The sequence below is a fragment of the Schistocerca serialis genome, chromosome 7 (genome assembly GCF_023864345.2).
Source record: "Schistocerca serialis cubense isolate TAMUIC-IGC-003099 chromosome 7, iqSchSeri2.2, whole genome shotgun sequence".
In the NCBI taxonomy this organism is placed as follows: Eukaryota; Metazoa; Arthropoda; class Insecta; order Orthoptera; family Acrididae; genus Schistocerca; species Schistocerca serialis.
The window spans coordinates 330,701,581-330,713,783 of record NC_064644.1 but is presented as its reverse complement, the minus strand read 5'-3'; the positions used below and the strand labels follow the sequence as shown (position 1 = coordinate 330,713,783).

Here is a 12,203-nt window from a genome sequence, read left to right as displayed (position 1 = left end):
TTTGCCGACAGATCTGCCCTCTATTTCAAGTTACTGTCAGACGAATGTGGTTAGGGTTTTGAGGTATTGTGATTTGCTCAACATGTTTCCTAAACTTTTAGGGACATGCTCGTGATGTATTGGCAGGGTGACTGACTCGCCCAAGCTTTTTTTAAATAAGTGGTCAGCAAGACACATTTCCCTGTGTTGCTGTTTTAGCTCCTCTGTCGTTTAACTTTCGTTTTAATCCCAGATATAGCACCTCTCACCATTTCACTGTTGTCTTATAGTGAGTGACATAGAGTGATCGCGTGCGTTAATGCGAGTGAGGTGGGAGTGAGTGAGGTAGTGTATGAGTGTCATTTTATAGGTTTCATCCTCACTGTGACAAAAATTTTAGTCAGTTTATCCGCATTCATTTTTAATATGTGTAAGGGCGTTGATATCTTCGCCGTTGAGCGCCCATAACCTCCAAACATACACATACGGCACTAAGCCTGAAAATTTTGCCTGGGTTTCAGCTGTTGCCATCTATCTGCCTGTCAGACCCAGTCGAACAATCCTTCGATCTTCTTTTGGTGTAGTCGCTCTGGAAGGATCCATGTCTGCCCATCTTGCCGCACTGTTATCGTGAGTCCATCTCGTCACCACTCGTTGTGCAGTCACAGTCCCACAGTCATTTTTTGTGCAATATGTCGATTTGATGACTCGTCCTGACCTATCTCAAATTCCGAAAGATAGCGATAAGCTGCATGAGCTCATCTTATGGGCACACTGTGTTGTTATCTGCAACTGAGAATTTCCAGTGACGTTAGAGACAGCAAACAGCCATCAAGTACTATTACCGTTATTCACCTGTAGGAATGCTTTCGTCCTATACCGAAAATAAGTTTGTATAAAGCTGAAATTTTAATCAACATGTCTCACAGGTATATAACTACTGATGTATCAGTTTCGCAGCTTTCGGTCAAGGTTTTCATTTATGGACGCTTCCCATTTAGGTCAGTGTTATGAATCAATGGACTCAGTCATCATTATCTGGCAATATGGACCTATATGTTGTATACTTAGTAGAGCTCTCATTAGTTTGTCGGTTCACTTTGATGAAAAGATGATTTGTTCAATTTATCCACCATTTTGTATAGGCACAAGTCTGGGCAAGATGTCGTGAAAAGATCACTTACTCCAACACGCTGATGTACCAATACGTCATAGCACCCACAGTGCTTCGCCACCCACCTACCAGTCAGTGCCTAGCTAATTATTGAAACCAGGGGCACTTCGGCACACAGCGCATGTGACATTTGCGCCATCACAACAAACTCTCTTTGGCACGTATAAATACTGGCCAAACTACTCAGCGGGTCGGATTTGTGAGTCATCGAGATGGCGCCCGTCACAGTGTCGACTTCTGCTCCATCGTCATCTTCACAGGACAACCTGGCAAGGGCCCATCTGTAACATCAATGGGTCAAGGGTCGAACTGCGCCCTCCAAGCCACGGAGCCACTCGGCATCCGCCAGAGCCAGACGCTGCCAGCCACACGCCAGACCGGGGTTCGCGTCCGAGACGTCTACGCTGCAGTCCCGCACTCGCCTGTCCGCGCAAGAGTCCCGCATCAGTTGTTGGCATAGATCGGGCGCCGACCAGGCATGTCCACCACACAAGGTCGTGCTTGATGTAAGCTAAGCTGTAATGTTTTATACACTCGTCAGTCAACTAATTTAGGCTGATTGCCTTCCTTCTCTCTCAAGCGACACCAGCAAAAATTTTATTGTTTCATTGTCAAATGGTTTTCATAATCTGTAAACACTGACCAGAGTGTTAACTGAAATTTATTGCTGACAACCTGCAAAGGGTCCAGTGTGCTGTACCCACTACTTAAGCCTGCTCATTCTTCCCTCTGGTTGAAGTCTGAATGTTTTATAGACTGTTAGTAAGACGAATTCTAAAAATTTTGTGTACTGCTGACAAATACCTAAGGATTAGAATGGAGCAAGTACTGCATTAGACCTAAAGATTAGTACAATAAAACCAATATGTACGAAGATCGCAAGGTAGCAGAGATTAACGTAAAAAATGAGGAATTTGTATACTTAGGCAAGTGGACAAGAAAAAAAATAAATTGGAGGTCATCTGTAAAACATAATGTAAAGTACATCTCCAAATGACTTCAACGCAAAGGCTGTAACCAGCGTTTATTGCCAGTATTAACTTCCTGAACTGAAACGTGGACCTCAAATGTGCAGATAGTCCAACAAAAGGTGTGGTTTCCCAACGAAAAGTGGCAGTATGCATGCTGGGTGTAACTAGAAGAGACAGAAAGACAAAAAAAGGATAAGAGAAAAGTGAGGACTCTTTGTGACTCAGCACCAGAAATTTCCCTTCAGGAGGCCAGAGTAGGGACAATGCGACCACGGGTAGGAAATTGCCTTCACAACAGAAGTCATTTAAGGCTTGTTAGTACGCTAGCAATTGACTTAGAGTCGTGGCCAAAGAAGTTTTCACGATCGGTACTTTACCAGTATGCGGGCGAGCGGTGATGATGTGTCGTTCGTATAAAACAGGCAGGGAGTGTGGCAATGAATTCGCTTACTGAAGAATTTAAGCTTACTTTTCCGTTTTGTTTAGTCATACACATTCCGATGATGATGAGGATTGGATTGTGGGGCGCCCAACTGCGCGGTCATCAGCGCCCGTACAAAGTCCCAATTTTTACATAGTCCAAGTTTTTCACAATCCAGTCTAGCCACTGTCACGAATGATGATGATGATGAAATGATGAGGACAACACACATATTTAGACATCACAATATAACAAAAAAACATAAGAATAGACATTCATTACTGTTATTCTTGGAAAAAAGTTACATAAACATCGTTACATTTTAAGCAAAACATAGACTTTTGTGCGATTACTTATTACGTGACATGCTGTCAAGTCATAAAATACGTAACAGTAGGCCACCGTGTAAAACTTTTAAATGATGCAGCTCCACGCGAACAAACACAGCTACATAAACGGCTTATGCCGTACCTTTAAGTCTAAAATCAAAAAACCAACCAAACGTTTATAAGAGATTTTTAAGGAAATAAAAACAAGACCCACGGAAGGTGACGTATAGGTGTCGAAACATGTACAAGGAAAAAAACAAGATAAGAAAAAATTGTGTTCTGTAGGTGGCGTTGTCGTTAAAAAGATCCATATCCCTTCGCAATATCTCATGGTGTGAGGGAGTTTAAGACCGACAGTGGTGAACTGTACATTAGACCAAGATGTTTAATTAGGCACGGATTTGGTGCCATTCCAGTAAAGTGAGCTTTTCCGGCACCGGATATCTGTTTTCCTTTTTAAGTGTCTTAGAGCCTATCAGCAAAACACAAACGATATTTCCAAGTACCCGGTTAAAATTACGTCTCTAGCAGTGTCAAAAAAATGGTTCAAATGGCTCTGAGCACTATGGGACTTAAAATCTCTGGTCATCAGTCCCCTACAACTTAGAACTACTTAAACCTAACTAACCTAAGGACATCACGCACATCCATGCCCGAGGCAGGATTCGAACCTGCGACCGTAGCGATAGCGCGGTTCCAGACTGAAGCGCCTAGAACCGCTCGGCCATACCGGCCGGCCTCTAGCAGTCTCAGAGGTGATACCATATCACTCTGGTTCTTGTAGTACCGATACCATCGACCATTAAAGAATGGTAAGCAACACACAGAGGTTCTTTTTTATTCTGGTTCATGCCCCTTTTAGCTTGTCGCTCATGAGTTGTGCACGTGGGGCATCTTTAAGATTCTGAGAATAAAAGCTCACAGTTTACACAAGTTATATTTCGTTAATGGTATGTTCGAACAGATTTAGGTCAGGGATTCGTATGCAACTTGATATTCGGAACACAATAGTTCTCTGCTTTGTTAACATAGACACGATGCTGCTACGGTCGCAGGGTCGAATCCTGCCTCGGGCATGGCTGTGTGTGATGTCCTTAGGTTAGTTAGGTTAAAGTAGTTCTAAGTTCTAGGCGACTGATGACCTCAGATGTTAAGTCCCATAGTGATTGGAGCCATAGACACGAGACGTGACGTAAGTCTGGTTTATCAAACGGGCACCTAGAACACTTAAGATTCAACCTTAACGTTCGATAGAGGTTCAGTATGAAAATTCGTAGTTGCAAGAGCAAACTTTCTAATTACATCTGTTAATGAAACGGAAATTTCCTTACGTCTGAGTACTTGCTGTAATCCCGTAACCTTACATAAAAATGATGGTGAAACAAAGTGTTCCAGTGATATACCAAACCACGGTCATTGCTCTTCAGCTTTCTTAAACCTCGCACTGCATGCTGGGGTCCTAGGGCCCCAGAGTAATTTTAATTGTGTATTACAAAGAGTATGTTGGTTACAATTTATTGAAACTTAGTGTATATTAGGTTGGTAACACTGCCTACATGTATGCGATGTTAACTCAAACATTTGCATTGTTGTTGCGATAATGTCAAGCTGTAAAGATTGTTGAACGGCCGTTGGGTCTCGATCACCCTAGTGTGCGTTCCGTGTAGCTCATTTATGCAGATTGAAAATAATAACTTGGAAAGTATACAATACTGAAATATATATTGTGTGCAACTTATAACTGTTTCCTTTCAGTGTAGCCCTGTATTATTTTATGTTATTTTTCAGCAACAAAGAGTAAACGACTCATGACAGATGACAATATATGTAACGCACTTATGGACGAGTTGGACCAGGAAGACGATTCATTTGGAGGCCTAGATTCTGATGACGATACTGATTTTGTCAAAATTCAGGAACCACCAGGTACGGAAGAGAGTGAAGAAGGCGATGATGATAGTCATGGTAGTTTTCTCAACTCAAACATCTTTGTAGGTAAAATGGTATAAGCGGTCTTCAGCTACACCATCTAAGAGAGGAAGAACTAAATCCAGAAATTTAGTTATTCACTTCCTAGGACCAAAGGGTCAAGCAAGGTCTATTTCTAGTCCACTTGAAACGTGACAATTATTAGTGACAAATGAAATGCTCGACATGATTGTCACTTACATGAACGACGAATTTATTTGCAAGCATTCTTCAATCGAAAACTCGGACAGTTACCATAACACTACAAATATTGCACAGCTAACAACTGCCATTGAACTATTTCTGCGGTGTAAACAAGGCTGCTGACACAGATTTAGAAGAACTTTGGCCTCCTAAATTTGGCAATGCCCTGTTTCTCACTACAATGTCACAAAGGCGATTTCAGTTTTTTACTAGTTGTCTAAGATGTGATGACAAAGCAACCTGCATGCAAAGAAAACAGGAAGACATATTTGTACCCGTTCGGGACATCTGGACTAAATTTATTGATAACTGCAAATCCATGTACACCCATTTCGAATGCTGTACAATAAACGCGCAGCTAATGGGCTTCCGTGGCTGATTCCCATTCATAATATACATGTCTTCAAAGCCGAACAAATATGGAATTAAGATTTTTATGTTGAATGATTCCAAGACTTATTACACGCTTAACGCTATTCCATACATTGACAAGGTATTAACAGAAAAAAATGAAGCTGTCCCATCTTATTATGTGAGAAAGTTATTAGAAGCCATTCATGGCACTAATAGGAGGCTGACTGTTGACAATTTGTTTTCGTCATTTCCTCTTTATCAGACAATGATTGAAATTTTTGATTTGACAATTTTGGAAACTGTATGAAAAATTAAAACTGAAATACTACAATCATTTTGACGTTCTCAAAATGTCGGAAAAACACAATTTGTCTTCGATATGAATAAGACGCTACTGTCATATGCCCCAAAGAAAAACAAAGTTGTACTCTTGCTGTCTACCATGCACTACTCAAACGGGATCGACAAAACAACGGGAAAACCTGAAATGATAATTTCATACAATAAAAAAGCTGGTACTGACACTTTTTATCAGCTGTGCGAAACATACACCATTGTGCATGCAACAAGAAGATGGCCTATGAGGGTTTTCTGCGGCATTTTGGACCAAGTGGGATAAACGCCATGGTTCTGTTTACTCTTTCCAGCACTGAAGTGAAGAAGCCATGAAGTAAATTTCTGCATTAACTGTTATGGAACTCAATTGCGCCTCACCTAAGGGCTAGATTGAATATACCTACACTACGAAGGTATGTGAAGAGAACCTTAGAAGAAATATTGGAAATAGATACTGTGGCACCAGATAGACCAGAACCTCTAGCAGGCAAAGTGAGATGTTCACTATGTTCAAGAAAAAGTGACAGGAAAACAAAAATGTGTCGCCAGGATCGTAAAAGGACGATCTGTGATGAACATAGAGCCCTGATTTGTACTGAGTGTGCTCACTGACAGTACAAATGGTGACTGATACGTTAGTCACAGTTTTGACTTGATTCTAATACATTTTTCACTTGATTCTAATACACATTAGTTTCATCTTTCTTATGCGTTTTTGCCCAAATTTGCTATAATAGTAATTTTGTAAACACCATATGCCAAAATATCATGTAAAAATCAAATAATCCATTATATTACATTACATTAAATTACTTTATGCATTCAAGTTCAGACTCAATTTGAATTTATACATTAATGTATGATGTCGTTTTCAGTATAGTGTTGAAGTGTAATATGTACCAAATTTGTAAATACCGTGTGTTACTCACTCTAATAACTAAATAAAGCCAAGTAAGACATTGTATAGCATTATAAACGTTCAAATACGAGAAAGCTAAATATAAGGAAATACAAAACATCATTTACTAATAATACTACGCATATTTCATAAATACCATATTTTACTCATTGTTATAATAATACAAAAATCATTACAGGTAACTACATATTTATTTACAATGTCCCATGTACATAAGACAATACAGTGTATATATTAATATGCTTGGAACACATATGATAACATTTTACTGGGGTCGAGTGGACCCTAGTGTGAGGTCAAGGTAATTCAAATCAAGTGTGCGGTGCGAGGGTTAAATACTTGTCCTGTGCATGTAATGAGTCGCCTCGGATCAACCGGAAGAATTTTCCGTTTCTAGCACGACTGTAGAGGAATTGCACTTTCATAGTCTACCGAAGCCGGACAACATATTACGTGTCAAAGTCTAGTCTCTAAGTTTATCAAGGCAAATACTCACCCTGTCTCCAAAGTTATCGTATAGGATTCTGGCGTACTCCACGAAGTAATCAACCAGCCTAGGATTTGGCCATCCTCCGATATCCTGTAGCTTTTGTGGAAGGTCAAAGTGGAACATTGTCACCTGAAAGGAGGAGATTTAATAACAGTAACAATTGTGTTTCCTGTTGCAAATAACTGTTGTAACGGCGTTTTGGATCACCTACAGGTTGCGAAAAAAATACATTGTAAAACCAAAACGTTACGAGTTCTTCACTGAATAATAGTGCATGGTAGGTCTAACGAGCACTGGTTTTCTTAAATTACAGCAAAATTACGCTGAAGAGCCAAAGAAACTGGTCTATCTGCCTAATATCGTATGGAACCCCGCGAGCACGCTGAAGTGCCGAAACACGACATGGCATGGACTCGAATAATGCCTAAAGTAGTGCTGGAGGGAACTGACACCACGAATCCTACCGGACTGTCCATAAAACCATAAGAGTACGAGGGGTGGAGACGTCTTCTGAACAGCACGTTGCAAGGCATCCCAGACATACTCAATAATGTTCGTGTCTGGGGAGTTTGGTGGCCTGCAGAAGCGTTTAAATTCAGAAGAGGGTTCCTGGAGGCAGTCTGTAGCAATTCTGTACGTGTGGGGTGTCACATTATCCTGCTGGAATTGCTCAAGTCCGTCGGAATGCACAATGGACATGAAAGGATGCAGGTGATCAGACAGGATACTAACGTACGTGTCACTGTCAGAGTCGTGTGTAGACGTACCAGGGGTCCTATATCACTCCAACTGCACACGACCCACACCATTACAGAGCCTCCAACATCTTGAACAGTCCCCTGCTGACATGCAGGGTACATGGATTCATGAGGTTGTCTCTATACCCGTACACGTTTATACACTCGATACAATTTGAAACGACATTCATCCAAGTAGGTAACAAGTTTCCAGTCATCAACAGTACACTGCCGGTGTTGCCGGGCCTAGGCGTAAAACTTTGTGTCGTGCAGTCATCAGGGGTACACGAGTGGGCCTTCGGCTCCGAAAGGCCATTTCGATGTTTCGCTGAATGGTTCGCACGCTGGCACTTGTTGATGCCCCAGCATTGAAATCTTCAGCAATGTGCGGAAGGGTTGTACTTCTGTCACGTTGAAAGATTCTCTTCAGTCGTTGTTGGTCCCGTTCTTGCGGGATCTTTTTCACGCCGTAGCGATGTCGGACATTTGATGTTTTATCGGATTCCTAGTATTCACGGTACACTCGTGAAATGCTTACACAGGAAAATCCCCACTTCATCGCTTCCTCGGAGATAATGTGTCCCATCGCTCGGTCGCCGAAAATAACACCACTTCCAAACTCAGTTACATCTTGATAACCTGCCATTGCAGCAGCAGTAACCGATCTAACAACTACGCCAGACACTTGGTTTCTTATATAGGCGTTGCCGACCTCAGCGCCGTATTGTGCCTGTTTACATACCTCTGTATTTAAATATGCGTGCGTATACCAGTTTCTTTAGCGCTTCAGTGTACAAAAATATCAATAACATTAACACTCGGAAATGTTTCCAACTTATTCATTATAAAATATCAATAATGCTAGAAAAGACACAATAGAGAAGTGAGTTGTTAATACTGTGGTGGTGTGGGGAATTGTCATATACAAAGCACAGGTACTAGAATCAGATTGGTGTGGTTTGCACACAACAAGTAATTATATATGAATGAGGGAGCAACTGCAGCAACGAATCAATATTCGTATTATACAAGTCTTTATCACCCTTTAACGGTTACCAGTGTTTTCATATCAATTTACAGAAGGTGCACATTTAGATTCTTGCATAAAACAAAGAGCAGGTATGATGTTTTCTCTTGCCACTTGTACCAAAATAAACATCCTGATAAAAAGAGTGAAGCACCCATAAAGAAAGGAGGATACTAAATGAAACTACACAGATTGAGAGGGTGTGTGTTGTTATTTCAGTGATTACAAAATCGAGTGAAATTTACAAAGGACTTGACAGTATGATCACTCTTATCAGTATGACTTTGGATCACCTCCCCTGGATGCCAGCGCTGGTTCGTTTGGGATGGCTGTCATAAAGCAGTCGTATCGTCTCCTAAGGTAAGCTGGTCTGCACTGTGGTAACTGGTCCTTGATATCCTTAATACTGCACTGGGACGGTGTTGACGTCCGAGCTGGTCCCGCACATGTTCTGCCTGGGACAGAGATGGAGATCTTGCTGGACATACGAGTATCGTAACATACAGACACAGTTCTTTACTCTTGTGCCACGTGTGGATGAGCTCTGTCCTGTTGAAAATTTTCACCACGCTACTGAATGCAGGATTTCCGTGATGTGCCATCAGAGCTCCCTCAGTCACTACCGACTACAGCCAATGGCTCCACACGTCATGACGCCGGGAATATGACCACTGTGCCTCTCCAAAAAGCATTTGAAGAATGGATCCTCTCCCCAGGTCGCCACCATAGTTGCTGACGTGGTCATACTGCAGAACCGCGATACATCGGTGAACACAATGTGATGCCATTCATCACCAGTCCTTGCTTCCCAGTCATGGCACCATTCCATTCCAAATGCCGCCGTTTGCGTTGTGTTGCTAATGATAGACTAGGCAAGGGACGGTAATTCCCTAGTCTAGTTGCTGCTAGTCTACGACCAATGGTGCAGCTGAGAAATAATGTTGCAAGAAGGTATTATTTGTTCTCAGGTGGCAGGAGCAGTTGTGAGAGAGATACGATGCTCGATGCACAATATGGCGGTCCTCCCTTGTGCTGGTTAGATGTGTTCGACCGAAAACTTGACGACGAGTATGTCTGCCCTCATTTTCCCATACAGTCTAAGATCGGGCCACTGTACATCCGAACGCCTCACAAATCCGGATAGTACACGATTCGACTAGCTGGTCAAATGCATACCAAGAATGAGGCCACTTTCAAACTCTTTCAGGTGTTGGTAATACTGACTCACACACATCTCCGTGACGCTCACAGTGATCACACTAAATTTGAGGCTGTTCACGATCTTAAATACCCTACCAGGTCTGGTAACAACACTTAGCATGAACAGCACTGATTTACTCTGGTAGCCATTCTGCGTCTCACAGAGTTTTGAAACTTTAATCAGCAAGACAACCGCTGAAGCTGTATACGTGTATGAAGCTATAACATTACGATTTTTCGTCAGATCAGTAGACACAAGTTCAGTGAGCAATTCTGCCTTTTCTCGTCATACACTTCTTTTGGCTTCGTTTCTCTTATGTTCGTCGACTGGGGAGGAGGAAGGAAGATCAGGTTTAACGTCCCGTCGACATCGAGGCCATAAGAGACGGAACACAAGCTCGGATTGCGTCAGGGATGGGGGAAAGAGATCGGCCGTGCCCATTTCAAAGGAATCGACCCGGCATTTTCCTGGAGCGATTTAGGGAGATCAAGGTAAACCAAACTCTGAATGACTGGACGCGGGTTTAGACCGTCGTTCTCCCGAATGCATTACAGTATGCTAACCACTGCGTCACCTCGCTCGGTCGCCAGCAAGGCTTTGGCTTCTTTGCAATCTGTGGCAGAGTTTGCTGTATTTTTGCAGTAACTTTCTAACATGACTATTGGACTACGGAGTGTCTTTCACATTCTTCACAGTCTTGCTCGGCTCACTCTTGTCTAGAGAGCGTTGTGTTATACCGCTGAGTTTCAGCGATTGATTGTACATTTTAATATGAAAAAATGACGCACGACGTGAAAATTGTCCTAATGGTATGGAAATTGGTAGATGTGATATACCGAGTGATCAAAAAGTCAGCATAAATTTGAAAACTTAATAAAGCAAGGAATAATGTAGATAGAGAGGTAAAAATTGACACACATGTTTGGAATGATATGGGATTTTATTAGAACCACCCCATATTGCTAGACGCGTGAAAGATCTCTTGCGCGCGTCGTTTGGTGATGATCGTGTGCTCAGCCGCCACTTTCGCCATGCTAGGCCTCCCAGGTCCCCAGACCTCAGTCCGTGTGATTATTGGCTTTGGGGTTACTTGAAGTCGTAAGTGTATCATGATCGACCGATATCTCTAGGGATGCTGAAAGACAACATCCGACGCCAGTGCCTCACCGTAACTCCGTACATGCTTTACAGTGCTGTTCACAACATTATTCCTCGACTGCAGCTATTGTTGAGGAATGATAGTGGACATATTGAGCATTTCCTGTAAAGAACATCATCTTTACTTTGTCTTACTTTGTTATGCTAATTATTGCTATTCTGATCAGATGAAGCGCTATCTGTCCGACATTTTTTGAAGGTTTGCATTTTTTTGGTTCTAATAAAACCCCATGTCATTCCAAGCATATGTGTCAATTTGTACCTCTCTATCTACATTATTCCGTTATTTATTCAGTTTTCAAATTTATACTGTCTTTTTGATCACCCGGTACATATACAGACAAGATTAGAGTGATGAATTCTTCTCGGGTTATCAGCCGAGTGGTGGTGTCATCTTGTCGCAACGTTTCAATGAGTTTCGTATGCAGTATCTTCTGGCGAATTGTCGGGATGCTGTGTTCTGCATATCTAATTGTCGGATTCCAGGCTGCACTGAGCTGAGGATAATGGATACGAAACTCACTGAAACGTTGCGACAAGACGACGCCACCACTCGGCTGATAATCCGAGAAGAATTCATCAGTGGAATACGCCGAGAAAGACTGCAATCGCATATAGACAAGATTACAGTTTCACATAAAATGTATGATTTATTCAAGAGAAAGAGAATCACAAATTCAGAAAGCCAATAAAGCGTTGGTCAACCTCTGCCCCTTCCGCTTAGGGTTGACTGATAGAATTATTAGGTGTCCTCCTGGACGATATCCTTGAAAAATTCTGCCCAATTAGTTCTTCAGGTCGTCAAAATCCCGATATATTTGGAGAGCCCTGCCAATAATGCTCCAGGTGATCTGAATCGGGGATTGATCTGGCGGCCTTGCTCACCAAGGTAGGGTTTGGCAACTACGGAGACAAGCAGTATAAACTCTCGCCGT

General features: G+C 42.1%; 1 protein-coding gene across 1 annotated transcript in view; it reads right to left on the bottom strand.

The window, feature by feature from the left end:
* LOC126413050 (myrosinase 1-like) overlaps window positions 1-12,203 on the bottom strand; it is an 83,688-nt gene that overhangs the window by 41,421 nt on the left and 30,064 nt on the right. Inside the window, exon 4 of the mRNA XM_050082947.1 lies at window positions 7,152-7,274. Coding sequence (XP_049938904.1) covers window positions 7,152-7,274 — 123 coding nt within the window. The remainder of the gene's footprint in view (window positions 1-7,151; window positions 7,275-12,203) is intronic.